Genomic DNA, 27,729 nt, shown 5'->3' with positions numbered 1-27,729 from the left:
TGCTGTGCATCAGTAAATGTTTTACTTCTAAATGCCCTCACAGGAGGATGACCGTGGCTCAGGTGGTCAAATGGGTTGATTAATAATCTCATCCTCTCTTTAACTCTGTCTGCACACATCTGTGATGTGGAGAAGCTGCAGATGTCCATGTGGTGTTCAAGTTTTGGCTTCAAGTCTCACTGCAGTCTGTCTGAAGAAAAGATTCAGCTCTGTGGAGTATCAACATTTATACATACCTTTCTTCTTAAGTTTTTATGTTTTCAAAAAGAGTGAAACAAAATTAACACAAAAATAAAACAGTTATCTCCATAACTAAAAAGCAAAGAAAGACAAATAATGTTTTCTGGATGTACACCTGAAGATGCTTGTTTATTACATGTTGCAACACCTGGATGAGATGCTTTCCATTATCATGGTTACCTGTGTTTTCTATGACTGATCATAGAGGTAGCCTCCCTGTGCCTTCATTTAATCACTGATGGAGGAGTTTATAACGTCAAACTGTGATGAACCTACTTCAGAAACACACTTGTGGTTCCTGACAGCGGAAAAACTCAAATACCTCCGGGACCATTCTGACAGGTGGACAGGAGCTCCACCCACAATAGATGTGTCATTACAGTAAAACAAAAAGTGAATGAGCAGTTTCACTGACAAGCCTCTGAGGATTCAGGCAACACCAGATAAGAACAGGTGAACAAACTAAAGCTTCTTTGATGGAAAAGTGGTTCTACATCATGTTCAGACTTTTCTTCTCCATCCTTTTAATAAGTTATCAAACCTGCAGGATCTGTTGATAATCAGCAAACATGGCCTTGTCATGTTCTTTGTGTTCCTGTGGACAATTTTAAAATCAGTGACATTTAGCATAAAACACACCTGACTATGATCCCCACTCACAGTCTGCTGGGGTATCTGCTGTTTTCCTACAGATCAGCATTTGTTCAAATGCATAATTATCACCTGGTTCAATTCAACAGAAAGTCTTTAATCTCATTAATGTTTTTTATGCTAATGACATAGATGTTTTTTCAGCTACATTTCATCACTTTCATGCCACAGATCAAAATACTACAACCTTAATGAGCTTCACCACAAAACTCATAAAAACATTTAGGGCCATGTGAAGCTTTCTGCTTCAGTCACAAAAATAATTGCCAACACTATAAAAATAATCAAATTAACTGCAAACTTTAAAAGCATCAACATGGAAATACTCAGATATCAAAAACACTGATGATTCAACACGTTTGCAGGTTTTATGCCACTGGGCTATTATATGGCAGTAATTTCACTACTGCTCTGCTTAATAAGAACATTTCCGAACCTTTAAAATAAGAGCACACCCACACACATTAAAACCCTTCAAAATAAGAGACAATCTGTGTTTCATTCAAGCCGAGATCCAAACTAAGGCTTTGGTTGGAAACCTTCCTGTTTTGAAGTCTGCAGGGAGATTGAGTTTGAGACGAGATGTTGGTTTCATGTCTGACAGCAGAGCAGCTTGTGAAAGACGTTTCTGAACTCAGCGTTGAAGGCTGTATAGATGATTGGGTTGATGGCGCTGTTCACATAGCCGAGCCACGTTACCACGGAGATGAGGGTGGGACCAATGTCACATGATTGGCACAAAACTTTGGTGACATGGACGACAAAGAATGGAGTCCAGCAGGCCAGAAACACACCTGAGACACAAAGAACAGATGGTCATGTTTCAGCATGAATTTGACTGGATGATGAAGAAATGTTGGCTTTATTTGACTCCAAAACACTCTTTAGGCCTATGAGATGAATAGTCATGATGAATAAAAACCTGAATGAAAGAACTTTAAGCTTTGTGGTGCATTCATGGAGGCTCAGTCCTCCTGCAGCCCTGTTTATCCAAATAGACTCTGACCTCCATTTTTTACTCAACATTTGTTCTTTATCTGTTTGCTCTGATTTTTCTTTGAAGCATTAATTGGGCTTTTCCTCAGAAGTTTAAATGAAATCCTTCACACCACCTTCAGGCTGTTTCATGGTTTTGGATGAAAGTGCGATGTGAGTGTTAAAAGCTTTCTGGTGTGAAATAAAGAGGTTTCCAGAGAGATGAACTGAAGAAGTTTCTGTTGTTACTGAATGATTCACTCTGTTATAGTGATCACGACAAAGAGTTTGCGTTGAGACGTCCAGCTGAGAAACCTCATTTAGACGAAGAAACACAACAACCAGCAGCTGTTGTTCCCAGATGAGGAAGAGCTTTTGTCTTTGCATTTATCTTAACGTCCACATTGTCTCATTAGTAGCATGTCCTGATGATGTCAGGCAAGCAAACAACCACGTAGGGGGCCATATAAATTACTGAGTACCATTTTGAGTTGCTGCAATTAAATTTCAGAAAAAAATTATAGCCTGTTGCATCATTTTTTTCACTTTGATTCAGGCTCTGTAGGTTGATCATTTTCATTTCCATCAAATGATGTGGCATCCTTTTGTTAATAACACATTACCCAGTCCATATCAGTATAGATATCCAGCATGGTTTTTCCCCACTGGGATCTGATGTGCTTTCGAAGTGGTCTTTTATTTATTTATTTATTTTGAGCAGTATATTTGTGGCTTTCCAATGTGATTATTCAAGTAAAGCGAGGTGAAACACATTTGGTGTGAATGCACTATAAGAAGAATCCTTCATCCTTCCCTTCTGAGTTCACAGAATCAGCACGGACCTCTGAAGTTGCTCTTGACCCACCTTTAATTTCTTACCTGTCTGAAGTTTATACATCAGTTTTATATGAAAACTGAGCATGGCAATAGAGGAATATCTCTGGAAGATGTTAGCTCTGGTCCTGCTTCAAACTTCCATCTGTGTCAGATCCACACCTAGCTCAAAACTAATCCTTTAAACTTGGATCTGCCTTAGAACTGGTCCCACCTGAAACTTGGCCCTACTTCTGGGGTGGCTGTGGCTCAAGAGGTAGAGCAGGTCATCTGCTAATTGGAAGGTTTGTGGTTCAATCCCTGGGTGCTTCAGTCTGCATGCCAAAGTATCCTTGGGCAAGCTACTGAACCCCGAATTGCTCTTGATGCATTCATCGAGGTCTGAATATTAGGTAGAAAGTCCTTGTATGAATGTATGTGTAAATGGCTGAATGAATACATGTTGTGTAAAGCACTTTGAATGATCAAGTAGAGTAGAAAAGCATTACTTAAGAACCAGTCCATTTACTTTATACCTAGTTTTGCTTCAAACTTGAATCTACCCCAAACCCACACCTAACCTAAAACTGCCACAAATTCAGATTTCTAATGAGCTTGAAAGTCAATATTCAGTCAATATTTGGTATGACCATCTTTAATCTTCAACACAGCCTGGACACTCTTAAGCTGCTTTCTTGCCTAAACTTTCTTTCAGGACCAGCTCTGAGGCTTAACCTCAGACCTAGTGCTGCCTCAGACCTGGACCTACCTTAGACCTGCAACTCCTTCAGGTCTGGTCTTGCCTCAGACCTGTTTCTACCTCAGGTTTGGTTCTACTTCAGATCTAGTCCTGCTTCAGACCTGAGCTGGAGACTCACCTACGACCACGGGCAGGACCTTCATGGCCTTGCGTTCACGCCCACTGACCCTGCTGGTCTTGCTGTGCCTCCTCCCTCTCTTTGCAGTGCTGCTCTTCAAGCCATTCTCTCGGCGGCTGCCTCCCTCCCTCCTCTCTGTGGGATCACCGTCTGACATGCTGTCCATCTGAGTTGTCACTGGGTCGCTGTCTGCCACGACTGCTACACCGTCCTGCTGTTCCTCTGTTACTGGGGATGCTGAGGGCGTTGCCATGGATATGGTGGAGGGAGAGATGGGGCTGAGCCCTGTGGGTGCAGTATACACAACCTTTTCTTGATTGCCAGTTGTTGTGGCTTTAGCTCGCTGTAGAGCTGAGCTGAGTTGTAAAGAGAGAGCTCGCCGACCAGCCAGGCCTGCCTGAGAGCGATTCCGCCCACTCCAACGCCGCAGGCCTCGAAACATCCAGTAATAAAGGAAGAGCATGACAGGACAAGGCACAAAGAAGGAGCAGACGGAAGAGTACACCACAAAGCGATCATCCTCTAATTTACACACACTTGGATCGCGATCCGGCACCTGATTCAGACCAAAGATGACTGGACTGGCCACACCCAGGGACAGCACCCAGGTTGCAGTGATCAGGGCCAACTGACGAACACTGAACTGATTCCTGTTATATTTCAGGGGGACCACTACTGCAATGTACCTGCAATACAAGAATACAAGTGGTTTTCGTTTTACAGACGATTGTTTGAGCTGATATGAAGTTGATTTTAACCAACAGATCAATAGTTGCATCAACCACACAGAATCAGATCATGTATATCCACATTCACTACCTCTGCAGCTCTACAGTGATTTTAGTGACACATTTCCTGTGTGGTTCAGGCTCACTCACTGTATAGACCAGTTTAAGGTGGCCATCATGGTGACATCATTGCAGCTGCTTGAGCTTGTATCAGAAAAACAGAAGAAAGGTATAAAAAAAACAGGAAGGATAGGAATAGGAACACAAACTGAGCTCAGCCTTTGGATCACATGACATCACCATGGCAACTGTGAGATGACAGAGAAGGTCTAACAGGGAACCATCCATGGATCCATTCTTTGTTCCTGTTGACTGATTAAGCATAAGAGTGAGGAAGCTTTTATCACAGCCCACATCTTCTACAGCTTTAGGTCATGATCTCACAGTACAGACAGCACATCGGTCTGATAAATAGATCTCCAAATTAAACATCCTGGACGTGACTGCAGGGTATATGCAGAGAGATCTTTTTAGTCTTTAGTCTAGTGTTGAAGCGCCTTGAGGCAACTGTTTGTTGTGATTTGGCGCTATATAAATAAAATTGAATTGAACTGAATTTTTTTAGTATGGATGCAATGAAGATACTGCAGAACTGTCACTTTCAACAGTTTTTAAAAAGGCCCATAGCAGACTATACAGCGAGTGATGAAGTGAAAAAGCAAGTGAGTTTTACTCTTTGCAATCAAAGTACAGCCACTACCCAAACATTTTATCCCATTATGCATTGCACTGATCAAAATAAACATAGACGTACAAAAGCACAGAGAGCAGCTCATTTAAACATAAACTACCATTCACTAATTGTACTTATTAATTTTGGAAAATGTGCTCAGTCTGATGTGTCAGTACAGAAATGTTAGATATAGAAAATGTTTATATTTGGCTCACTTTGTAGTCCAATACACAGAACTCATTTTATAGTGACTGATTTCAGACACAAGAAAAAGCAGTAAAACTCTGAGTGAAATTCCTGCTCAGCGTTGGACGGATAGAGCTGAACTGTTTAGACCTGAATCCTGTTTTCTCTCAGGTAAACTGTAGGAAACTGTAGGTGTGAGCAGAGGGAGTTTTTTCCAAAGTTCTCTGTGTGTGAGGTGTCAGTGCAGTTTCTTCTCAGCTTGTATGCTTTAAATAGAGACTGTAGCACCACTGGTAAAAATAGGTTTGGCGCCTGCAGTCTTTGACATGTTTGACTCACTGAGTTGTTTCATTTTCTCAACACATCCTGTTGGTTGGTTCATTAACAGCTGCTGTCTATAAAAATCAAGATAAAGTCATCTGTTATCCCATTAACGAGGTGTGAATAGTGTGACTGCATCAATGTGACTGCAATAAGGTGACGTGACCTTCAGTTAAAATGGGATGAAAGCAGAAGGGCACACATTTATTTAATGAGTCTCTTCATTAAAATCCATTCAACTGAGACCTTCACTGAGGGAGACAGGTAGTCACATGACACTCTGACAAGGAAATATCTTTAGGTCAGACATTTCAAAATGTCAATTACATATGCAGCTGGTTTCACGATGGCCGTATCTGTTATCTGCTGCACAAAGCTTTTGCTGTGACCTGTAAAATCAGCTGAACATACAGAGTAGCTGGACTCACCTGTCCACACTGATAGCACACAGGTTCAGGATAGAGGCAGTGCACAGCATCACGTCCATGGTCATCAGAGCATCACAGATGTACGTGCTCAAAGTCCAGATCCCCCCCAAGAACTAGACACAAATGGTGAGTAAGCTGACAGTTAAAACCAAGAGCACACCTGAACTCACATGTAGTTACGGTTAGTTTTAGTTCAGTATAATCACTTTAGAGTGTCCTGACACTAAAATGTGTCTGTGCTCTGCTGTAGAATCAAACTGACCTCTGAGTAGACGTACAGCGGTAGCACGAGCACGGCCAACAGCAGATCGGCCACCGCCAGGCTGATGATGAAGTAGTTGGTGGCGGTTTTCAGGGACCGCTCAGTGAGCACGCTCAGACACACCAGCACATTCCCCAGGATGATGATCAGAATTAGGGGCACACCAAGGACCAGGGCCAGGTAATTGTAGTCCTTCGGGTCCATCTCACCTGGAAGGGCACCAGGTGTCACATTGTCCATGATGGAGGCTCCAAGCACAGCTGCAGAACTGCGCTCAGCATCTGCACAAAAGAAAATTACTCAACATTCACCACATGGGGCTAAGTAATCAGAGTATTTAAACCGAGTACTCAGACTACCTTCTTGCTTCCTGTAGCAGGTATTGGCACAGGTGAGATTCAGTGTCAGCACCTGGACAGACCCTGTCTGTTTGCCTCAGATGTTTCTCCTCATTCATCTTCATTTGTTTCTTGTTGTTTTCTTCTGCAACTGTAAAAAAAAACAAAAAAAAAACAAGAACCAGTTTATTTTAACTGTATTCATCCACAGCTGAAAAATAATCCCAACAAATACATGGTGTCCTCCTGCATCAGTAATAAGCGCTGCAGTGAGCAGACTCAGGAACTCACTGTGTACAATGTTTGTAAAGGTGTGGTTCTGCTTCAGTTTGGTTCTGATGATGTAGGTGGTGTATCAGTGTGGTTTGGACAGGTGAACCTTTAACTGCACTGCTGGTCTAAGGTAATGTTGGGGTTTGTTCCATCTTTTTATTACAAGCAGATGGATTTCAACAGGAAGGGTGTTTCATCTTTACAGCAATTTATCTTTTTAACCTGTTCAACCTGACACAAAGAAAACTGAGCTTTGAAGGATTATTATCTTTTTCTAAATCCAACCGAGGCATTGTTATTGGCTGTTCTTCTGTGATGGATGTTCGATCAAAACCGTCATATTGTTCATGATGATAAATGAACCATTTCAGATGACAGCTCACACAGATCACTTTGTTTGCAGCTTGTTGTTGTGTCTCTTTGGGGCTTGTGTTGCTCTTATTTTGGTGGTTATGTAAGGAAGTAGAGCCTGTTTTATTAAAAGTCAGCCTATTGTTTGCTGAAGTGTCTCCTCTCACATCACAGAGCTGCTCTCATCCTGCTCTTTATCCTCTGTTACTATGACGACCACAGACCATGAACACCAACGCTACATGTAAACACACACACACACACAGATGTGTGTGTAGTCATTAACAGGCTTTGATTTAGCCTGAAGTTTTTCATCACCTGATCGACAATCACTAGTTTCAGCAGCAATGTGTTTTCTGAAAGACATGTAGGTGAATAATGCTGAGCTAATGTGTTCTTATTTAAATACAAAACATTTATGACAGGTGAATGCCTTCGTAAACAGCCACACATGATAAACGTCTGCACACCTGAGACATTAAACCACAATGGAAACATGAATCAACAGATGGTATTTTTCATCACAGCTGAGTCAGTTCATTCTAACAGTTAATAAAAAAAACAGTACAGTCAGATGGGGAAAGCACATCACTGAGCCCCATGCTACTAACATTATGTCAAGATATAAGCCTTCAAATAACCCGTTTTCAAGTTCAATGCATTTCAACAGCAGAAAGATGAATTTCACAATAAAAGCCTGAACTCAATAAAACACTCTGACAAATATCAAAGAAATAATTCAAACATTTCATCACCAACCATCCAACAACTGTCCAGATACAAACTTAAAATTCAAGTGAAATTTTGAATTGTTGTTTAAAAGTCAGCCTATTGAGTATTATTATTATTATTAGTAGTAGTAGTAGTATTTTTAGTATTACTGTTATTATTATTATTATTAAGGTTAATCTTGTTTGTTATTTATATATATATATACACATTATTTTTCTTAATAGTGTAAATTAGTATATTTATATTTATAATAACTGCGGCTGCTGTTACACCCAAATTTCCCCTCTGTGGGACAATTAAAGGCTGTTTCTATTCTATTCTATTGTTTGCTGAAACTGAAATTTCCCTCTGGGATCAATAAAGCATTTCTGATTCTAAATAAAATTATGATGGAGCTGGAGGTAAATCAGACACTCATGACTTAAACCAAGAATACCTATCCACCAAACCTAACTCTTCCCTCACCACCTGATTATCTGAAATCAAATCCTGGTTCACCTCAGTGACAAAACTGAGTTCCTTCTTGTCAGAACAAGATCCATCTTATCCAAAGTTGCAGTTTCTCCCTCTCTCTATCAACAGCTCCTCAGTTTCCCCCTCCCATCAGATTAAGAATCTGGGTGTCATCCTTGATAGTGCTCTATCCTTTCACTCCCATATCAATAATATTACCCAGTCTGCATATTTCCACCTACAAAACATAAATCGCTTCCACCCCTCCCTCTCCCTGCATACCACCTCCATCCTTGTTTATAGTCTCATCCTCTATTGATTACTGTAACTCTCTTTTATTTGGTCTCCCTCGAAAATCCCTCCAGAAGCTTCAAATGGTTCAAAACAGCCGCTCACATTATCACCAGAACCTCCTCATTTCACCACATCACCCCAGTCCTACAGCAGCTCCACAGACTCCCAGTTAGGTTCAGAATTCATTTCAAAAGGAGGATTTAGTTCTTTTGGTCATTTTAGTTTCTGTTTTGTTTTAAAGTGTAAAGTGTCCTTGGGTGTCACGAAAGGCACTTCCAAATAAAATGTATTATTATTATTATTATTATTATTATTATTATTATTATTATTATTATTATTATGTCATCTTCAGAATTAACCAGACAAATCGCTCCACCAACTAAGAACGGCCATGCACAACTACCCACAGAATTCATTTCATTTCATTTTTATTTTTATTTCATTCAGAATCAGAATCAGAATCAGAATCAGAAGGTTTTTATTGCCATATGGGTGAACAGGTTCACAGCATTAGGAAATTGCTGCGGTACTTCGTGCTTACAGAAAAAAACAAATAAGTATAAAAACTATAAGACAATATACAAGTATACAAATTGCAAATATACAGAGATATTAGAGCTATAACTATAGCACAATATTACAAAATTACAAAATATACAGTGCAGAGACTAATTAAAAGATAGAAGAATGTAGACTATATTCCACTAATATGTACATCAGTGCAAGAGTCATGTCGTCTGCAAACTTAATAAGCTTGACAGACTGGTGGTCAGAGGTGCAGCAGTTGGTATACAGGGAGAAGAGCAGAGGAGAGAGGACACAGCCCTGAGGAGTGCCAGTGCTGATGGTCCGGGAGTCCGAGACATTCTTCCCCAGCCTCACGTGCTGATTCCTGTTCGTCAGGAAGTCAGTGATCCACCTGCAGATGGGATCAGGCACGTTCATCTGGGACAGCTTTTCTTGGAGGAGATCAGGGATGATGGTGTTGAAGGCAGAGCTGAAGTCCACAAACAGGATCCTGGCGTAGGTTCCCTGGGAGTCCAGATGCTGTAGGATGAAGTGCAGAGTCAGGTTGATGGCGTCGTCCACAGACCTGTTGGCTCTGTAGGCAAACTGCAGGGGGTCCAGAAGGGGGGCTGTGAGGGACTTGAGGTGGGACAGCACCAGACGCTCAAATGACTTCATGACCACAGAAGTCAGTGCCACAGGTCTGTAGTCATTTAGTCCAGTGATCCTTGGCTTCTTGGGGACAGGAACAATTCAATCAACATATAAATAATTCTTATAACACCCAAAAGAGAAAAAAAAATCATGAATGAAAAGGAGCATTAAGAAGTATAAACTTATAATATCTGCTCCTCATTCACACAAACACACACGCCAAAAAAAATAAATAAATAAATAAAAACAAACTTTAGCTATTCAGCTTGGAAGACTGTTACTGGCATATTTCAAATATACAGTTACATTATACACAAAAAAAAAAAATACAAAACATCAGCTTATTCAGTACCATATCGCTTCATCATAATAATTTTCAATTTTCTTTTAAATATAGAAAGAGATTGAGATTGTTTTATCTCACTGTCAAGATTGTTCCATAAATTGACACCTTTAACTGAAATACATCTTTCCATAGTCATTGTTCGAAATCTTGGTTTTTAAAAATTTCAGTTCCTTTTGATTATATTTACTTTCTCTTTTAACAAATCTATGTTGAATATTGATTGGTAATATTTGTTTATGCACTTTGTACATTATTTTCAAAATAAACCTCCATCCAGTCATCAGTGTATCACTTAATCACAGCAGAGAAATGCCCACAGATCCATGTCCTGCCTCCACTCTCTAACATTTATTAGAGAAATGACACCAGGACAGAAGCAACAATGTTCAGGCTCCCAAACAGAGCTGGAGAACCAATAATCAATACCACGATCAGGTGAAAGAAACACCAACACAGTCGTTCTGCAGCCTCTACACCATGTCTGCTCCCAGCATCTGCTCTCTGTTGTTCATTTCCCCCTTTGACCTGTTTAAATTAGATGAAGGCTTAATGTTTGCTTTATGGCGTGGCTTCTTTGACTGACAGGTGGATGGTGACACAGGCAGCTGTAGCTGCTAGCTCTCTGCTAGGCTTCACCTCAGCTAAGTGGAGTCTCTGAACTGGACCTCTGGAACGTGTTTGTGCTGCTGGAACTTTTGGAGCATTTTTAATATATTTATCTGACCAATAATATGGCTGCTGTGGCTTCATTGGACTAACAGACTGTCCAAGAAGGCAGAACTCCAGTTTGCTGAGTGAAATTCGAGGATTTTATTTGGATGATGCTGAGCATTGATTAGCTAGAATCTGTGTCTATGTGATGCTCCTGTACACTCTGTAGATTCATCTTCATAACCAAGCTAGCTATACATTTGACAGTATGGCAGCTGACAGAACACTAATACTGAGGCTTCATGACCATCTTTCATATACAGTCTGTGAATTCACAGCTCAGGTGAAAAATAAAAACAGTGACAGCTGTTTAAAATACTCCCCTTCTAAGGAATGAGTGAAAACACTTTATTTGCACCTCTATCTGAAGGTGTGGGTGAACAGTTATTTGCGTGTGGATGAAGATAAAGATGATGGGTGTCATGTGACACACAGTGTTTGCCTGCAGGCAGCTGATGTGCTAAAAACTTCTCTCATCTCCATCCTGCAGGCAGCTAAGGATGCAAAGAGGAAGACGAATCATGAGCTCTGATTGGACAGCTGGGGTCACATGCAGTGTTAATTTCATTGACGAAATATTTTCGACATTATTTTCGTCAACAACCCTTTTTTATGACGAAAATAAGACGACAACTAAATCAAACTACCTAAAAGGATTAAAAACGATGACGAAATTAATTGACACAATCGTCAACGAATGAAAACGAGACGAAAATCCATGGCGGGGATGACATCCAATCAGAAATGATTTAATTTTGAGACAGGGCGGGACAAGTTAGGAAAACGTCCAATCAAACGCACAGTTGCACAAATTTGCTTTAAACCCGGGAAGACCAAACTAGCCTGTGATTGGTCGTTCCTTCCGATAGAACTAAGTTATGTAAACAATGTCAGCAGGGAGAAAGAGAAGAGCCGATGTATGGACACGTTTGTCCTTTGATGTGACAAACAAAACGATGTGTAAACCATGTGGGGCGACTATCTCGGGTAAAAAACACGACAAATCTTAAACATCTACAAACCAGTCACCAAGATCTCCATGCAAAGGTAAGCATTTTAATGTCATGCAGGGTAAAGTGTTTTTCCCAGTTTAGCGTTTGTGTTTAGAGAAACTCTCCACACCGCGGTGGATTAGCCTTTCCTAATCTTAGTCCTGAACACTGCCCTGTACCTGTCAGAGCGTCCTGCTGTAAAACGCTCGGATTATCTCAGTAAGGTGGTGTTAATGATCAGGTGTGTGGGAAGCAGGTGAAACGCTAATGTTAATATTATTAATAATATTCCATAACTAAATCTAAATAACATTTTCGTCAAGACTATGACTAAAACAAAATCAAAATTAACACTGGTCACATATTAAACTCATCAGAGGAGGGGGTAGCTCCGAACATGAGGAAAACAGTTAAATGTGCATTATTAAACATTAGGTCTCTCTCTTCCAAGTCCCTGTTACTAAATGATTTAATAATTGATCAACATATTGATTTATTCTGCCTTACAGAAACCTGGTTATAGCAGGATGAATATGTTCATTTAAATGAATCAATACCCGCAAGTCACAGTAACTGTCAGAATGCTCGAAGCACAGGTCGAGGAGAAGGATTAGCCGCAATGTTCCATTTCAGCTTATTAATTAAAGATCCAGACAGAGTTTAGTTCATTAGAAAAAAAAATATTCATAAACATCTCACAGACATATCTTTATGTTTGGCTGCTTTCAGCACTGCTGGTATTTGTTTAGACTCTTTTGCTCCAGTTGATCTTTCAGAGTTAACTTCAATAGTTACTTCCTCCAAACCAGCAACATGTTTATTAGATCCCATTCCTACTAGACTGTTCAAAGACATCTGTCCATTAATTGATGATTCATTCTTAAATATGATCAATCTGTCTTTATTAGCTGGTTATGTACTACAGACCTTCAAGGTGGCTGTAATTAAACCACTACTTAAAAAGCCATCACTGACCCAGCTGTCTTAGCTAATTATAGGCCAATCTCCAACCTTCCTTTTCTCTCAAAGATTCTTGAAAGAGTAGTTGTAAAACAGCTAACTGATCATCTGCAGAGGAACGGTTTATTTGAAGAGTTTCAGTCAGGTTTCAGAATTCATCACAGTACAGAAACAGCATTAGTGAAGGTTACCAATGATCTTCTTACAGCCTCTGACAGTGGACTCATCTCTGTTTTTGTCCTGTTGGACCTCAATGCAGCTTTGATACTGTTGACCATAACATTTTATTACAGAGATTAGAGCTTGCTATAGGTATTAAAGGTACTGCAGTGCAGTGGTTCGAATCACATTTATCTAATAGACTCCAATTTGTTCATGTAAATGGGGAGTCTTCTTCACACACTAAGGTGCCACAGGGTTCTGTGCTAGGACCAATTTTATTTATACTATAGATGCTTGAATCTGTCCTGGGATGTTCTCTTCCTGCTCTTGCTCTTGACGGAGACGGTTAGGGTCTATCTCTCTCTCCCTGCCCTCCCCATCTTTCCTGCTTGCTGCTTCTCTTACACACTGTCTGAATAAGAATAAGATTGAGAGCAACATGGATCTGGCAAACTGTGCCCTAAACACCACTGATCGAATTTTTTTCACTATGAGATCGGGGAAAGGGGAGCCTGCGTGTCCAAGTGGAACAGATCCGGTTGGATACGTCATGGATTCTTGGAGCTCGTGGAGACCTGTGTGCTTCTCAGCCCTCGAGGTTGAAGACGTGGAAGACGTCTACATATTCGGCTATTTGGTAGCGGTAGCTTTTCTGTTTGGGCTCGGAGGATACCTGATTTACCGGGAAATCAAGAAAATCTGGGTGGCAGTTCGACATCTGCAGAGGCTGCCGACCCAGGTGGATGGGTTGTCCAGGGCTGTACAAACTCAGACTCAAAGCCTGTTGGACCTGAGCCGTAAAGCTGGTGAGTAGCCCAGCTGAGAACGTGCTCGCAGGCGAGAGGGGTTCGATCTGGAGATAAGGTTCGGTTCTGCACGGTGAGGACGGTAACTAACGAATTTGAAACATTGGATTACTGAATGGGTTCCCCAGTGAGACTGAAGGCTGTTGGAAAAAAAAAAACAAGCAGCCTGTTCCAAAAACAACATCTGCATTATCAGGAATTCGGCTCCCTAGCCGGCCTTGGGCTGGCAATCATATCTCTCCAGGGCTATGTGTGATGGTCGCTCTCCCCCTCGGCCCTCTCTGTGATTTGTGAAGCTGGATCTGGTGTACCACGGCCGCTGATGAACTTCCATCACTTTCAGCGAACTGTTTTGGCTAGGAGCTGGCATCTGGCTCCACAATGACCTGACCCTTTCGTCTCCGTCTGCATCCCCTCCTGCCCCCTCCCTTCCCTGACCATATTGCTATCCTGGCTTTAAATGTGCAAATATGCTTTGCTAAGGTGGTTTTTTTGGACCCTGGTATGGTGCTCATGTCGAGCACCGTACCAGATGACTCTTTTTTTAACCTAACTACCCCATGATGTGTGTTGTTTCCTTTTCTGGGACTGATAAAGGTAGCGCCGGCAACGGCTGCACGACCTCAGACACCTGTCCCCCCTGTTTGCTTCTGTTTTTTGTATTTCTCTTGAATGGGTGTTCTGGAACGCAAATTTCATTATATGTTTTCATTATATATTTACATATATATGACAATAAAGTCTTCTTGGTTCTTGATTCTCATCCTCACAGAACAGACATGCTCAGAGCAGATCTTACTATAGGTCAGAAAGGGTTTTGAAGCATCCAGCATCTGCATCTGAAGCTGTATGCAGGTTAAACAGCACTACCTATATGAGGTGTGTAGAAGGGAATCAGTTGACTGTGGCTGACTTTGACTTTGTGTTCTGCCTGAATTAATGCTGTCCTTGACCTGTCTCTCACAGGTCATCAGTACATTCATCAGGTGCTGGACCACAGGTCTGAAGATAGACAGCCAGGCAGGCAGGCAGAAAAAACAAACCAACAGAAAGAGAGACAGGAAGATGAGACTCTGATTTGCTTGGTTTAAACCTGCCTTGATGTTTCCAGCATACTCCATAAAACTTTGTAATCCATGTGTTGATGGGTTCTTTGAAATTTCTGCCTGCAGCACACCTGCATGTCAAGTAACAGCAGCGCGCAGCTGGTCCTGAACAGAGAGAATGTGGAGGCGAATTACGTGGTGTTGCACGTCACCTCCAAAATAGGAGCTCATTTTTTTTCCTGACAGAAGAGGAGGCGGACATGTTAAATCTCCTCTGAGCTGAGAAACCATAGCAACTGACATGAACATGTTTACAAGAGTTAATCAGAGCATGTCACTCGGAAGAGGATGAGAAGGAGAAATGAGGGGGTAGGCCTCAGAGAGGAGCTGAGTGTCTACAGGGAACAGCTCCAGGTGGATGGAGGTGAGAAGATGGATCAGAGTATCTCACTGTGTGAGCTGAATGTTGATTTTTACTCAATGTTTTTATGGTTTTTATGCTTCAGAGATCTACTACTGTTTAAATCCCTGCTGTTGTGACTATCCACTGTCTCTGATTACACTGTCTCATCTCATCTTTACCTGAACAGGTGCACCAGGTTCACCTGCAGCTGTTCCACCTTCAAACATCCAAACAGGAAGAGGTAAAATTCACCCTGAGGACCCAACAGAGGCTGACTCAAACACTGCTGTTGACACCACAGTCACAATCAAAGCCAGCAGGTCATGATGTCACCAGGTCACATGACAGAGTCCATAATCCATAATCCATGAATGGGACATAATTATTCAGCACATCTGTCACTCTGTAATCTGACTAAACTTAGGTCACATCACACTTTCACCATAGAAGCCTTTCTAGTCATTTATTGATTACAGATATTAGTTAAAGTAACACATATCGCCAAATGTTATTTATAATTCTTCAGTGACAATCTTTACACATATTTTAAGATCACCTGATTAAACCAAATCATCTAATCAGTGAGATGATATAGCAGTATAACTAAGGGACGGTTCAGGGTCACCTGATCAGCCCTAACTATAAGCTTGATCATAAAGGAAAGTTTTAAGCCTAATCTTAAAAATAGAGAGGGTGTCTGTCTCCTGAATCCAAGCTGGGAGCTGGTTCCACAGAAGAGGGGCCTGAAAGCTGAAGGCTCTGCCTCCCATTCTACTCTTAAGGAACCACAAGTAAGCCAGCAGTCTGAGAGCAAAGTGCTCTATTTGGGTGATATGGGACTATGAGGTCTTTAAGATAAGATGGGGCCTGATTATTCAAGACCTTGTAGGTGAGGAGAAGGATTTTAAATTCTATTTTAGATTTAACAGGGAGCGAATGAAGTAAAGCCAATAAGGGAGAAATCTGCTCTCTCTTTCTAGTCCCTGTCATTACTCTAGCTGCAGCATTTTGAATGAGCTGAAGGCTTTTCAGGGAACTTAATAAATGCATGAATGAGCTTTTCAGCATCACTCTGAGAAAGGATGTTTCTAATTTTAGAAATATTGCGCAAATGCACAAAAGCGGTCCTACATATTTGTTTAATATGCGCATTGAAGGACAAATCCTGGTCAAAAATGACTCCAAGATTTCTCACAGTGTTACTGGAGGCCAAAGTAATGCCATCCACAGTAAGTATCTGGTTAGACACCATGTTTCTAAGATTTGTGGGGCCGAGCACAAGAACTTCAGATTTATCTGAATTTAGAAGCAGGAAATTAGAGGTCATCCAGGCCTTAATGTCTTTAAGACATTCCTGCAGTTTAACTAATTGATGTGTCATCTGGCTTCATGAATGGCTTCATTAAGGTGAGTATCATCTGCATAAGAATGAAAATTGATTCAATGCTTTCTAATAATACTGCCTAAGGGAAGCATGTATAATGTAAATAAAATTGGTCCTAGCACAGAACCCTGTGGAACTCCATAATTAACCTTACTGTCTGAAGAAGACTCCCCATTTACATGAACAAATTGGAGTCTATTAGATAAATGTGATTCGAACCACTGCAGTGCAGTACCTTTAATACCTATAGTATGCTCTAATCTCTGTAATAAAATGTTAAGGTCAACAGTATCAAAAGCTGCACTGAGGTCCAACAGGACAAGAACAGAGATGAGTCCACTGTCAGAGGCTGCAAGAAGATCATTGGTAACCTTCACTAATGCTGTTTCTGTACTGTGATGAATTCTGAAACCTGACTGAAACTCTTCAAATAAACCGTTCCTCTGCAGATGATCAGTTAGCTGTTTTACAACTACTCTTTCAAGAATCTTTGAGAGAAAATGAAGGTTGGAGATTGGCTAAGACAGCTGGGTCAGTGATGGCTTTTTAAGTAGTGGTTTAATTACAGCCACCTTGAAGGTCTGTGGTACTTAGCCAACTATTAATGACAGATTGATCATTTTTAACATTGAAGCATCAATAATGGGAAAGACTTCTTTGAACAGTCTAGTAGGAATGGGATCTAATGAACATGTTGCTGGTTTGGAGGAAGTAACTATTAAAGTTAATTCAGAAAGATCAACTGGAGCGAGAGAGCATAAACAAATACCAGCAGTGCTGAAAGCAGCCCAAGATGAAGATAAATCTTTGAGATGGTTTTGAATAATTTTTTCTCTAATGTCTAAAATTTTATTTGTAAAGAAATCCATGAAGTCACTACTAGTTAAAGTGAAAGGAATACTCGGCTCTGCAGAACTCTGACTCTTTGTCAGCCTGGCTACAGTGCTGAAAAGAAACCTGGGGTTGTTCTTATTTTCTTCAATTAATGATGAGTAGTAAGATGTCCTAGCTTTACGGAGGGCTTTTTTATAGAGCAACAAACTCTTTTTCCAGGCTAAATGAGCATCTTCTAAGTTAGTGAGACGCCATTCCCTCTCCAGTTTACGGGTTATCTGCTTTAAGCTGTGAGCTTACATGCTCACTGTGTCGTACACAGTGAGCATGTAAAACTATTGACGAGATAATCGACCTCACTGGGAGCAGAGTTTAGGTAGCTGATCTGCACTGTGTTGGCACATGACACTGAAGAGCGTAATAATGAAAGAATTAGATCCTTAAACTTAGTTACAGCACTTTCACAAAGACTTCTACTGTAATAAAACTTATTCCCCACTGCTGTGTAATCCATTAAAGTAAATGTAAATGTTACTAAGAAATGATCAGACAGGAGGGGGCTTTCAGGGAATACTGTTAAGTCTTCAGTTTCTATGCCATATGTCAGGACAAGATCCAGAGTATGATTAAAGTGGTGGGTGGGCTCCTTTACATTTTGAGAGAAGCCAACTGAATCTAATAATAGATTAAATGCAGTGTTGAGGCTGTCATTTTCAGCATCTACATGGATGTTAAAATCACCCACTATAATGATTTTATCTGAAGTGAGCACTAAATCAGATAAAAAGTCTGAGAAATCAGACAGAAACTCTGAGTAAGGACCAGGTGGACGATAGATAATAACAAATAAAACAGGTTTTTGAATTTCCCAATTAGGATGGACAAGATTAAAAGTCAGGCTTTCAACAGAATTAAAACTTGAGTGTGCGTGGGAGTTTGCCCATCCAGTCTACATGTGTTTTGTGGACTTGAAAAAGGCATTCAACCACGTTGTGGATGATGCAGTCCTGTTGGCTTCATCAGGTGGTGGCCTCCAGGTTGCAGTGAAACAGTTCACAGCTGAGTGTCATGCGGCTGGCATGAGAATTAGCACTTCTAAGTCTGAGGCCATGGTCCTTAGCCAGAAAAGGGTGGAGTGCCCACTCCAGCTCAGGGACAAGTTGCTGCCCCAGGTGGAGGAGTTTAAGTATCTCAGAGTCTTGTTCACGAGTGATGGAAGAAGGGATCAGTAGATTGACAGATGGGTTGGGGCTGTGTCTACAGTCATACAGATGCTGTACCGATTTTGAAAGTGAAGATGTTTATTTACCATAAATCTACATCCCTACCCTCACCTATGGTCATGAGCTTTGGGTAGCAACTGAAAGAATGAGATTGTGAAAACAAGCAGCAGAAATAAGCTTCCTCCTAAGGGTAGGTGGCCTCTCCCTGAGAGATAGGATGAGGAGTGCAGCAATTCGGGAGGGGCTCAAAGTAGAGCTACTGCTCCTCCACATCGAGAGGAGCCAATTGAGGTGGTTCGGGCATCTGACTAGGATGCCTCCTGGGTGCCTCTTGGGTGATGTGTTATGGGCGTATTCTAACCAAGAGGAGGCCCTGGGACACACCCAGGACATGCTGGAGAGATTATATCTCTCAGCTGGCCTGGAAACACTTTGGGGTCCACCCGGATGAGCTGGAGGAGGGGGCTGCGGAAAGGGAGGTCTATACTTCTCTGCTTAGGCTGCTGCCCCCAAGACCCAGCCCCGGATAAGCGGAAGAGAATGGATGCATGGATGGATGGATGGCTGGCTGGCTGGCTGGCTGGCTGGCTGGATGTTTTTAACCAAACCTGACCTCTAAGTTTCCTGCCAGTCACCTGACACCTGTGCAAGTTTTTCTTTTTGTTCCAAGCAGGTGAAAGTCCTAAACAGGTATGAACATCATCTGGACTGCCCGCTGACCCTGGACAAGTCACCTTTCTAGTAGCTCTCTGTGCAGACAGCTCCCCTGCCACATATATAATAATAGCCGGCACATAAAGCGATCGTGGCTTCCTATCAACGGTTGCAGGAGGTAACCCTCTGATGTATTTACCACTAGTATTATGTCAGTCTTTTACAGAGGTTAAAGTGTGATTTGGCAGGAGGAGGTTCCTTAAGGTGAGGTGTAGCTGTGCAGCATGTGAAAAATACTGTAACGTTGTAAACACACTTCCACAGTCGCGATATTCACAACAAAGGTCGTCTTTATTAGCAGAAAAACGGCTGCTGTAGGCCACAGCCACGCCAACCACAACTACAACAGCGGAACAGCAACACACACACACAGGCAAGCTCTCGGTCTTTTCTCTCTCTCCATGCTGCCTTCACGAACCTCCCGAACAGTCCGAAATCCCACAACATCAACACGCTCTCTAACTAAGAGAATCGCTACATTGCCCCCCCTCACTAAATCCCTCGCCCCGAGGGATCCCGTACAAAGTCTCTGAGGTGACCTGGGGGTCTTCTCTGCCTCTGCAGCCCCCTTGTAGATGACACTTGGGGCTGTGTCTGCTGTCCTGCAGCACCCTGCTTTTGATCTGGGATGGGGTGCAAAAGTGGAGGAAGCTGTGGGGCAGTAGAAGGGGGCACAGTCAGTGAGTCTGGGGCTGGGGCTGTTTCATTTCTCAGGGGATTTGACTGGACTGGGCGCACATCACCCTTATATGGAGCCAGCCTGTCTCTATGAAGGGCCACTCGTCTCCCCCTAGTCGGCAGCTGAACCCTGTACACCACTTCCCCCAGCTTCTCTACCACTACACAAGGCCCCACCCAGTGGCAGTCCAGCTTAGGGCACCGGCCTTTCTTCCTCCTCGGGCTGTACACCCACACAAGGTCACCGGCCCTGAAGTCTTTCCCTTTTACCCTCAAGTCATAATTCCTTTTCTGTCTCATTCCCGCTTTCTCCAGCTGATCACGGGCAAAAGCATGGGCCGACTCCAGCCGGTCCTGCAGTCTCCTGGCGTATTCCGGACCCGGTACGACTACCGGAGCGTCCGGAGGCCTCCCCAGTGCCATCTCCGCTGGCGTCCGTAGCTCTCGCCCCAGCATGAGCAGGGCAGGCGTACACAAGGTGGAATCCTGCACAGCGGACCTATACGCCAACAAAACAAGGGGGAGATGCATGTCCCAATCACGCTGGTGCTCTGCAGTGAGGATGGCCAGCTGTTTCGCCAGGGTCCTGTTGAAGCGCTCGACGAGCCCATCACTCTGCGGGTGTAACGGTGTCGTCCGGGTCTTTCGCATCCCTAAGCGCTCACACATGACAGAGAAAACAGCCGACTCAAAGTTCCTTCCCTGGTCACTGTGAATGGTTTCTGCCATCCCGAACCTGGCAAACATGCCCTCCACCAGCCTGTCGACCACCGTCTCCGCCTCCTGGTCGGGTATGGCATATGCCTCCGGCCATTTTGTGAAGTAGTCCATGGCAACTAAGACATAACGGTTTCCTCTGTCTGTGCGTGGAAAAGGCCCCATCACGTCCACTGCTACTCTCTCCATCGGGGCTCCCACTGCTAACTGCTGTAGCTGGGCCCGGGACTGGTCTGAGGGACCCTTGTGCGCTGCACAGAGGTCACACCGGCGGCAAAAGTCCTCAACATCCCTCCTGAGCTGCCCCCAGTAGAAACTCTGCCGGAGCCGCCGAAGGGTTTTGGAAACTCCAAAATGCCCCACCCCGGCGGTTCCGTGGGAGGCCTTCAAAACTGCCTCCCTCAGGGCCCCGGGGACCACCACCTGCCACCTCTCCTCCCCCGTAGCTGGCTCCTTCCAGGCTCTCTGCAGCACTCCGTCCTTTACTCGGAGAGCTGAAAATTTCACAAACAGTCCTTTAGTTGCAGGTGAGTATCCAGCCACTCCGCTCCACTGCGGTCTTTGACCAGACTCCACCCATTGTAGCACTGGCCGGAGGTCAACATCCTGCTCCTGTTGCGCTCTCCACTCGAGCGGGTCAATCACCTGTGCCACTCTGCAGGCCAGCTCACCTCCGCTACACCCGGAATCATGCTCTCCCCCAGCCCGGAGGTCCTCCTCCCGGGCTTCCCGCTTTTCGCAGTACCGGCAACCAGCTGGAGCACAGGGGCGGCGGGACATGGCATCTGCGTTGGCGTGGTGAGCCCCCGCTCGGTACTTCACTTCGAAGACGTATGGCGCTAATTCCTCCAGCCAGCGTGCAATCTGCCCCTCTGGCTCCTTAAACGCCATTAGCCACTGCAAGGCTGAATGGTCTGACCGGACAGTGAAGGGCAGGCCACAAAGGTAGTACCTGAAGTGACTTATTGCCCGTACTATGGCCAGGAGCTCCCTTCGCGTCACACAGTAGTGTCGTTCAGCCTTATTAAAGGTTCTGCTGAAGTACGCCACCACTCTCTCCCCCGCTGGCCCCACCTGGCTCAACACTGCCCCCATTCCGACATCGCTGGCATCTGTGTCTAGAATAAACGGCAGACTGGGGTCCGAGGTGGCGAGGGTGGGAGATTCTGTTAGGGCGTTTTTCAGCCGCTCAAAAGCCTGTTCACATCCTGCTGACCAGTCAAAGTCACTATCCTTTTTCTGCAGGCGGAACAGGGGCACAGCAATACAGGAGAACCCCCTTACAAACCGCCTGTAGTAGGACGCCAGACCAAGGAAGCTCTTTAAGTCCTTCAAGTTTGTGGGGGTTGGCCAGTCCTTCACCGCCTGCACTTTCTCCTCCAGCGTACTGATACCCTCACCCCCGATTTTGTGTCCCAGGAACTCCAGCTCTTTCCTCATAAAGCAGCACTTATCAGGGTGGAGTTTCAGGCCCGCTGCCGCTATCCGCTGTAGAATCTGCCGCAGGGATGCCAGAGCTGCCTCGAAGGAACTTCCGTGGACCAGGATGTCGTCCAAGTAGACCAAACATTCCTGTCGGGGAATATCGGCCAGCACCTTTTCCATCAACCTTTCAAACGTGGCCGGCGCATTGCATAGGCCGAAGCAGAGAACACGGAATTGCCACAGCCCCCTGCCTGTGCTGAAAGCAGTCTTTGGTCTGGCTGCGGGGCTGAGGGGCACTTGCCAATACCCGCTACGCAGGTCCAGCGAGGAGAACCAGGAAGAGCCGGAAACCAAATCCAGGCACTCATCGATGCGGGGCAACGGGTATGAGTCTTTCTTAGTCACACTGTTCAACGGCCTAAAATCGACACAGAATCTCATTTTGGGGCTCTTCTTCTTTTTAACCATCACAACCCCCGAGGCCCAGGGGCTGTCGGAGGGTTCAATGACGCCAGCCCTGAGCATCTCCCCAATCGCACTATCAGCCGCAGCCTGATGCGCCAGGGGGAGGCGGCGAGGGCGTGACTTCACAGGCCGTGCATCTCCCGTGTCAATGTCGTGCTGCAGGAGGTGAGTTAGCCTACCTCGTCTTCTGACAGAGCAAAAATGTCCTTGAACTCCAGCAGCACCTGCCACAGCTCCTCCCGCTGTGGATGATCTAAATCTTGGCAGCTACGTGTCCATATGTCCCTCACTACTGCCAGTCTATCCCCCTCCCCCATTACAGTGTGCTGGTCTGAGGCAGGAGAACCCACCACGGTGGCTAAATCAGGGTCAGGGGACAGGGGTGCAGGGGGGTAGATCGGGGGCGGAAGGTGTGCCTCATGGTGCACCCCCGCTGCTCTCGACTTTGGCGGGTGTAGGTTCGGGGCCTGTGCGGGGCGCACCAGGTCAACCATGGGGCCCCCTGGAAAGGTCAGCGTGTTATTCCCCAGGTCTAAGACACTCTGTGAGGCCCGCAGAAAGTCCAGGCCTAATATGCAAACGTCCTGCACCGCCGCCACCCACACCTCCAAGTTCACTCCCAGGCCCCCCACCTGAATAGGGACCAGTCCTTTTCCCAACATCGGGGCTAACTCACCAGTCACTGTACGCAGTTTTACTGTAGTTGGTTCCAACTGGGTTCCTACCGGCACCACGTCAGGTCTCATCAAGGTCGCAGTGGAGCCAGTGTCAACCAGAGCTGTGCACGGAGCCCCTGCCAGGGTGATGGGGATGTGACAAAAATCCCCTGCACGCGTCCAGCCCACCACCCTCGCGGACTCTGTGCTGTCGTCTGCTTCTGGGGGGAGCTGAGCCCCGCACCCCCAGCTGTACCGTTGGGCTCTGTCCACCGGCGCCCCGGCGGATTGGGACACAGAAGAGGGGGCCTGCGCCGTCCCGCCTACGCAGGCCCTGAGGCGTTTCCCTGAACACCGGCACGGTCTGGGCATCGCACGCTGATGTGGCCCAGCTGTCCGAACGTCCAGCAAACAGGAGGGTCTCGGCGAGGACGAGCACCGCGGCGTGAAGATTGTAGAGACACGCCTCGAACCAGTTCGGTCAATTCGGCCGCCCAAGCTGGCACCCCCTGGCCCGGGGCCTCCGGCACCGCAGCCCTCACCACCGGGTCATACTCGCTATGGTCGCACCCCGCAGAAGCCACCACGGCCTCCCTCTCCAAGGCCATCTCCAGGGCCTCGTGCAGATTGCGGGGGTGGGAAAGTTGAGTCTGGATGCGCAGCTCACCAGGGATAATGGCGCGGATGAACTGGTCTCTGGCCAGCTCGTTCTGCACGTCGATGGGCATGTTATCATATGCTTTCTTCGCTAGCATCTCAATGTCATTAGCCAAAGCGCGAAGCGGCTCACCCGGTTGTCTCCGTCTACTCGTCAGTTCGGACCGCAGGACAGCAGGCTGGCCACACTGCCCAAACCGCCGCTGCAGAGCACCAACCAGAGCCCTGTAGTCACCCCTCTCCGCTGGGCTAAGCAGCAGCAGGCATGCCAAAGCGTCGTCAGTGAGGCACAAGGCTAGCTGGAGTGCTTTAGTGTCTTTGGACCAGGCCGCAGCATGCGCTAACAGTTCAAATTGAGCATGGAAGGCCTCCCAGTCAGCCTTACCGGAGTACTTGGGGGTTTTCACATTTGCCTGGCAGGGCCGGGCGCCACTATCGCCAAGCACGGGCCCCGCGCTGTTCGGGGCGGGCGTCTCCGCGCCCGCGTATATTCCTGCAGTCGACGGGCTAAAGCCAGCGGCGGCCGCCAGGCCTCTGGCAGTCCGTCTGAGGCGGGCCAAACGCTCTCCGGCACTGTCCGCTCCCTCAGGACCCAGCGTGCCCCCAAAGTCACTGTCCATAGCCTCTCTCTTGATCTTCGGGCGGGCCCCGGCCACATCTCGCTGCGCTGCCATAGTTAGCGCAGGCTGTCAACTGAGGTAGCCGAAGCAGGGCTAGCCGACGGTTAGCAGTTTGACTTCTGACACCAATGTAACTTTGTAAACACACTTCCACAGTCGCGATATTCACAACAAAGGTCGTCTTTATTAGCAGAAAAACGGCTGCTGTAGGCCACAGCCACGCCAACCACAACTACAACAGCGGAACAGCAACACACACACACAGGCAAGCTCTCGGTCTTTTCTCTCTCTCCATGCTGCCTTCACGAACCTCCCGAACAGTCCGAAATCCCACAACATCAACACGCTCTCTAACTAAGAGAATCGCTACAATACTTTGAAATAAGTCACATGATAATTAATTGTGAGCATGAGCAATTTTTTTCTTAGTGTGCAGGCTGTGATCAGCTGACTTCCTGCTGCTCTTTGTGGATTTAGCAAGCAGAATTCAACAGGATGTAAGCAGATGTTTTATGAGCTGTATAATTGATTTCCAGCTGCTTTCACTATGAAGCTGCTGATTTTCATGTCACCTTTGAATAGCACAAAATCAGTATATCTCACTTAGTTTTGCACATTTCACAAGAACATAACTTCTGCAACATGTGTATTGATCCAATATGTGACTTAAAACCTTTAAAATAAATAAGTACATTACATATAAGCTTTAAATTTACTTTATCAACTGTCATTTTCTGAGCCGTTCTTATTTTTTAAAATAAACCCTCTTCTTCTTCTGTTGTTCTCATTTTTTAGATTTTTACATCATTTTTCTCTCCCTGTGAATCCAGCAGCTGAAACTTCAGCTCTCAGACACATTGTGTGAAATAGTTTGTGTGCTTGTTGATATTTGTTGAGCTGCCAGAAAACTTTGACATTACCTGGTACACTGTTTATGCTTCTCTTCCGTAGTTCTAGCTAGATTCTGAGTATCGCTACTGCAGTTTTACTGATATCTGCACCACAAAAGCATGATGAGAAGGAAATGGGATGTTTTGCATATTGATCAGATTTAACTGAAGAACACCATTCTGTATCATTCCAGGCCACTTTAACACCTGGTTTTATCTTCCATTCCCATTGGCTGATGTGTTAATCACCTGCCTCAAAGATGAGAAAACTCAGTAACCACCCACTAACGGTTATTTCACCTGTTGTCACTCCAGGTGGCTGACTGAAGAGTTTTCCATCCATAACTGAAAGCTAAAAAATAAAGGTAGTCCCACAAAGACACAAGTCCGATTTTCTGGGTGAACATCCTATGATGTCACAGCAGTCTTCCACGATCACCACAAACCACATGCTCTGACACTAAAACTACTCGTGGCAGTGGCGCAGTGGGTAGGCGCTTGCCTTGCAGCCGGAAGGTTGCCCCTGTCCCTGCGCTATGTTGTGTCCTTGGGCAAGACACTTAAACCATGTTACCTAATGGTCTCTGGCTGCATGACCGCAGATGCTCGTCTCTGGATCTGGAACGAACATTTTGTTGTGTGCCTTGTGCACACAATGACAATGAGTTGAATCTAACATCTAAAAGCCTTAACCACACTGACATGTGAGGAGACGGCGTCCTGAAGGTCCATGTGCAGCAAGAAGGAAATCTGACATTTATTTTTTTAACATTTGTTGCTACTGCTGTCATTTGGAGCTGTTTAAAAAAAGTTAAAATTGCAGATTTCTGTCTCATTCTCACTGACACTCATTTAAATTTAAATTTAAACTAACTTTAAACTTGTTTTTTGAACCTAATGGTGCCTTTCCAGTAACTCTGTAGTACCTCTTTTTTTGTTTTTTTGTTTTTACTCTTACTTTTGTCTTACCTTTCTTCACTTGTATCCTATGGATGTTTCTAACTTTAAAACTCAAACTGGAGCCAGTCTCCTTTCTTACTCAAGTGATTTATCTTGAATTTTCCTGGCAGAACCCTCCCAAAGGGGTTAATAAAGTTTAATCTAATCTAATCTAAATCTCATTTGGTAAAGATCACATCACAATTGCTAGGCAACTACAAAAATTAACATCAGCCTGAGAAGTTTTATAAATGATTGACAGGTGAGGTCACGTGCAGATACAATGCAGTATATAATGAGCGTAGTTCCCGATGAGTGTTTTTGATTTATTCTTCAGGTTCATTCTTCAGGTTTTCATTTCTTTCACCAATGAAGAGCTGAAGATGTGATGGTTTGTGAGCATCATCAGTATTTTTTATTACTGCACTGAAGTCCAGCAGAGAAAATAAACATCTAATCATGAAATCATTAAAATAATTAGAAAGCTGTACAAGCCGCTCAGAGACAGACGGGATTAAACTGAGCTGAAAACATGCTGCAAGATTAAATTTCTGCTCTCTGGTTTTAAACATGAAATCAGCTTTAAACATGTCTGTGAACAGATTCAGTTTAACTTTATTCAGCAGAAACAAGGAAAACAAACTCACATTTTAGAGATGAAGGGAAATCATCTGCTTGTGTTTCTCCTCCTCCTTCTCTCTGAGTCACTTAATTTTATCCTGATTTATCTCCGAGGTCTTTATCATCTACTCATTGTCCCTCCAGCCTCAACCCTCCTCAGCTTCTTCTCTTCCTGCTCTTTTTTAACTTCCCCCTGGTTCTCCTGCCAGTATTTCACCTCCTCCTGTGTGGATGTTTCTCTCCTCCTCCTTTAAATCTGTTGCTTCTTCCTCTCTTCAGGTCTCAACTGACAAACTTTGGTCTTCTTGTCTATAAAAAGCTTCACATGTCCTCCTCCTCCTCTTCCTCCTCCCTCCTGCTGTTGCTGCTCTCTGATTGGCTGACAGTCTGCAGTGATGTACAAACCCTCCTCTCTCCTCTGTTATCAGGTGCTTTTTCTTCTTATTCTTCTTCTGTGTGGTATTTTGTACCTGCTGATGTCATATCTGCATCCTGTCAGGTGTGTTTGGTGATGCAGCTGCTGAGTGATGGACAGGTGTTCTGATTTTTATGGGTTCCCATTCAAAAAAGTCACAGACAAAATCAGGTGAATCATGTGAAAATTTGTTACATGCTGTCAATTAGTCAGGTGACTCTGATGATGTCATTAAGTACAGGTGGTCT

General features: G+C 44.5%; 1 protein-coding gene across 2 annotated transcripts; it reads right to left on the bottom strand.

Annotated features, from left to right (window-relative positions):
• Positions 1-394: 394 nt before the first annotated feature.
• Positions 395-27,334, bottom strand: drd4-rs (dopamine receptor D4 related sequence). 2 transcript variants are annotated; one of them, XM_030720231.1, is made up of 6 exons: positions 27,093-27,334; positions 6,575-6,704; positions 6,216-6,496; positions 5,954-6,066; positions 3,558-4,243; positions 1,483-1,685 (listed from the first exon to the last, which is right to left on the bottom strand). In XM_030720231.1, the coding sequence occupies exons 3-6, from the start codon at positions 6,453-6,455 to the stop codon at positions 1,483-1,485; spliced, it is 1,242 nt and encodes a 413-aa protein (XP_030576091.1). In that variant the 5' UTR covers positions 6,456-6,496; positions 6,575-6,704; positions 27,093-27,334. The 2 variants fall into 2 exon arrangements, with proteins under 2 accessions (XP_030576092.1, XP_030576091.1); XM_030720232.1 differs by lacking the exons at positions 6,575-6,704; positions 27,093-27,334 and having other exon boundaries at positions 395-1,685; positions 6,216-6,455.
• Between the last annotated feature and the right edge of the window lie 395 nt (positions 27,335-27,729).

This window comes from Archocentrus centrarchus, chromosome 23 (genome assembly GCF_007364275.1).
Source record: "Archocentrus centrarchus isolate MPI-CPG fArcCen1 chromosome 23, fArcCen1, whole genome shotgun sequence".
Lineage (NCBI taxonomy): Eukaryota > Metazoa > Chordata > Actinopteri > Cichliformes > Cichlidae > Archocentrus > Archocentrus centrarchus.
Note: the sequence above shows the minus strand (reverse complement) of the source record. Positions and strands in the feature narration are given on the sequence as shown.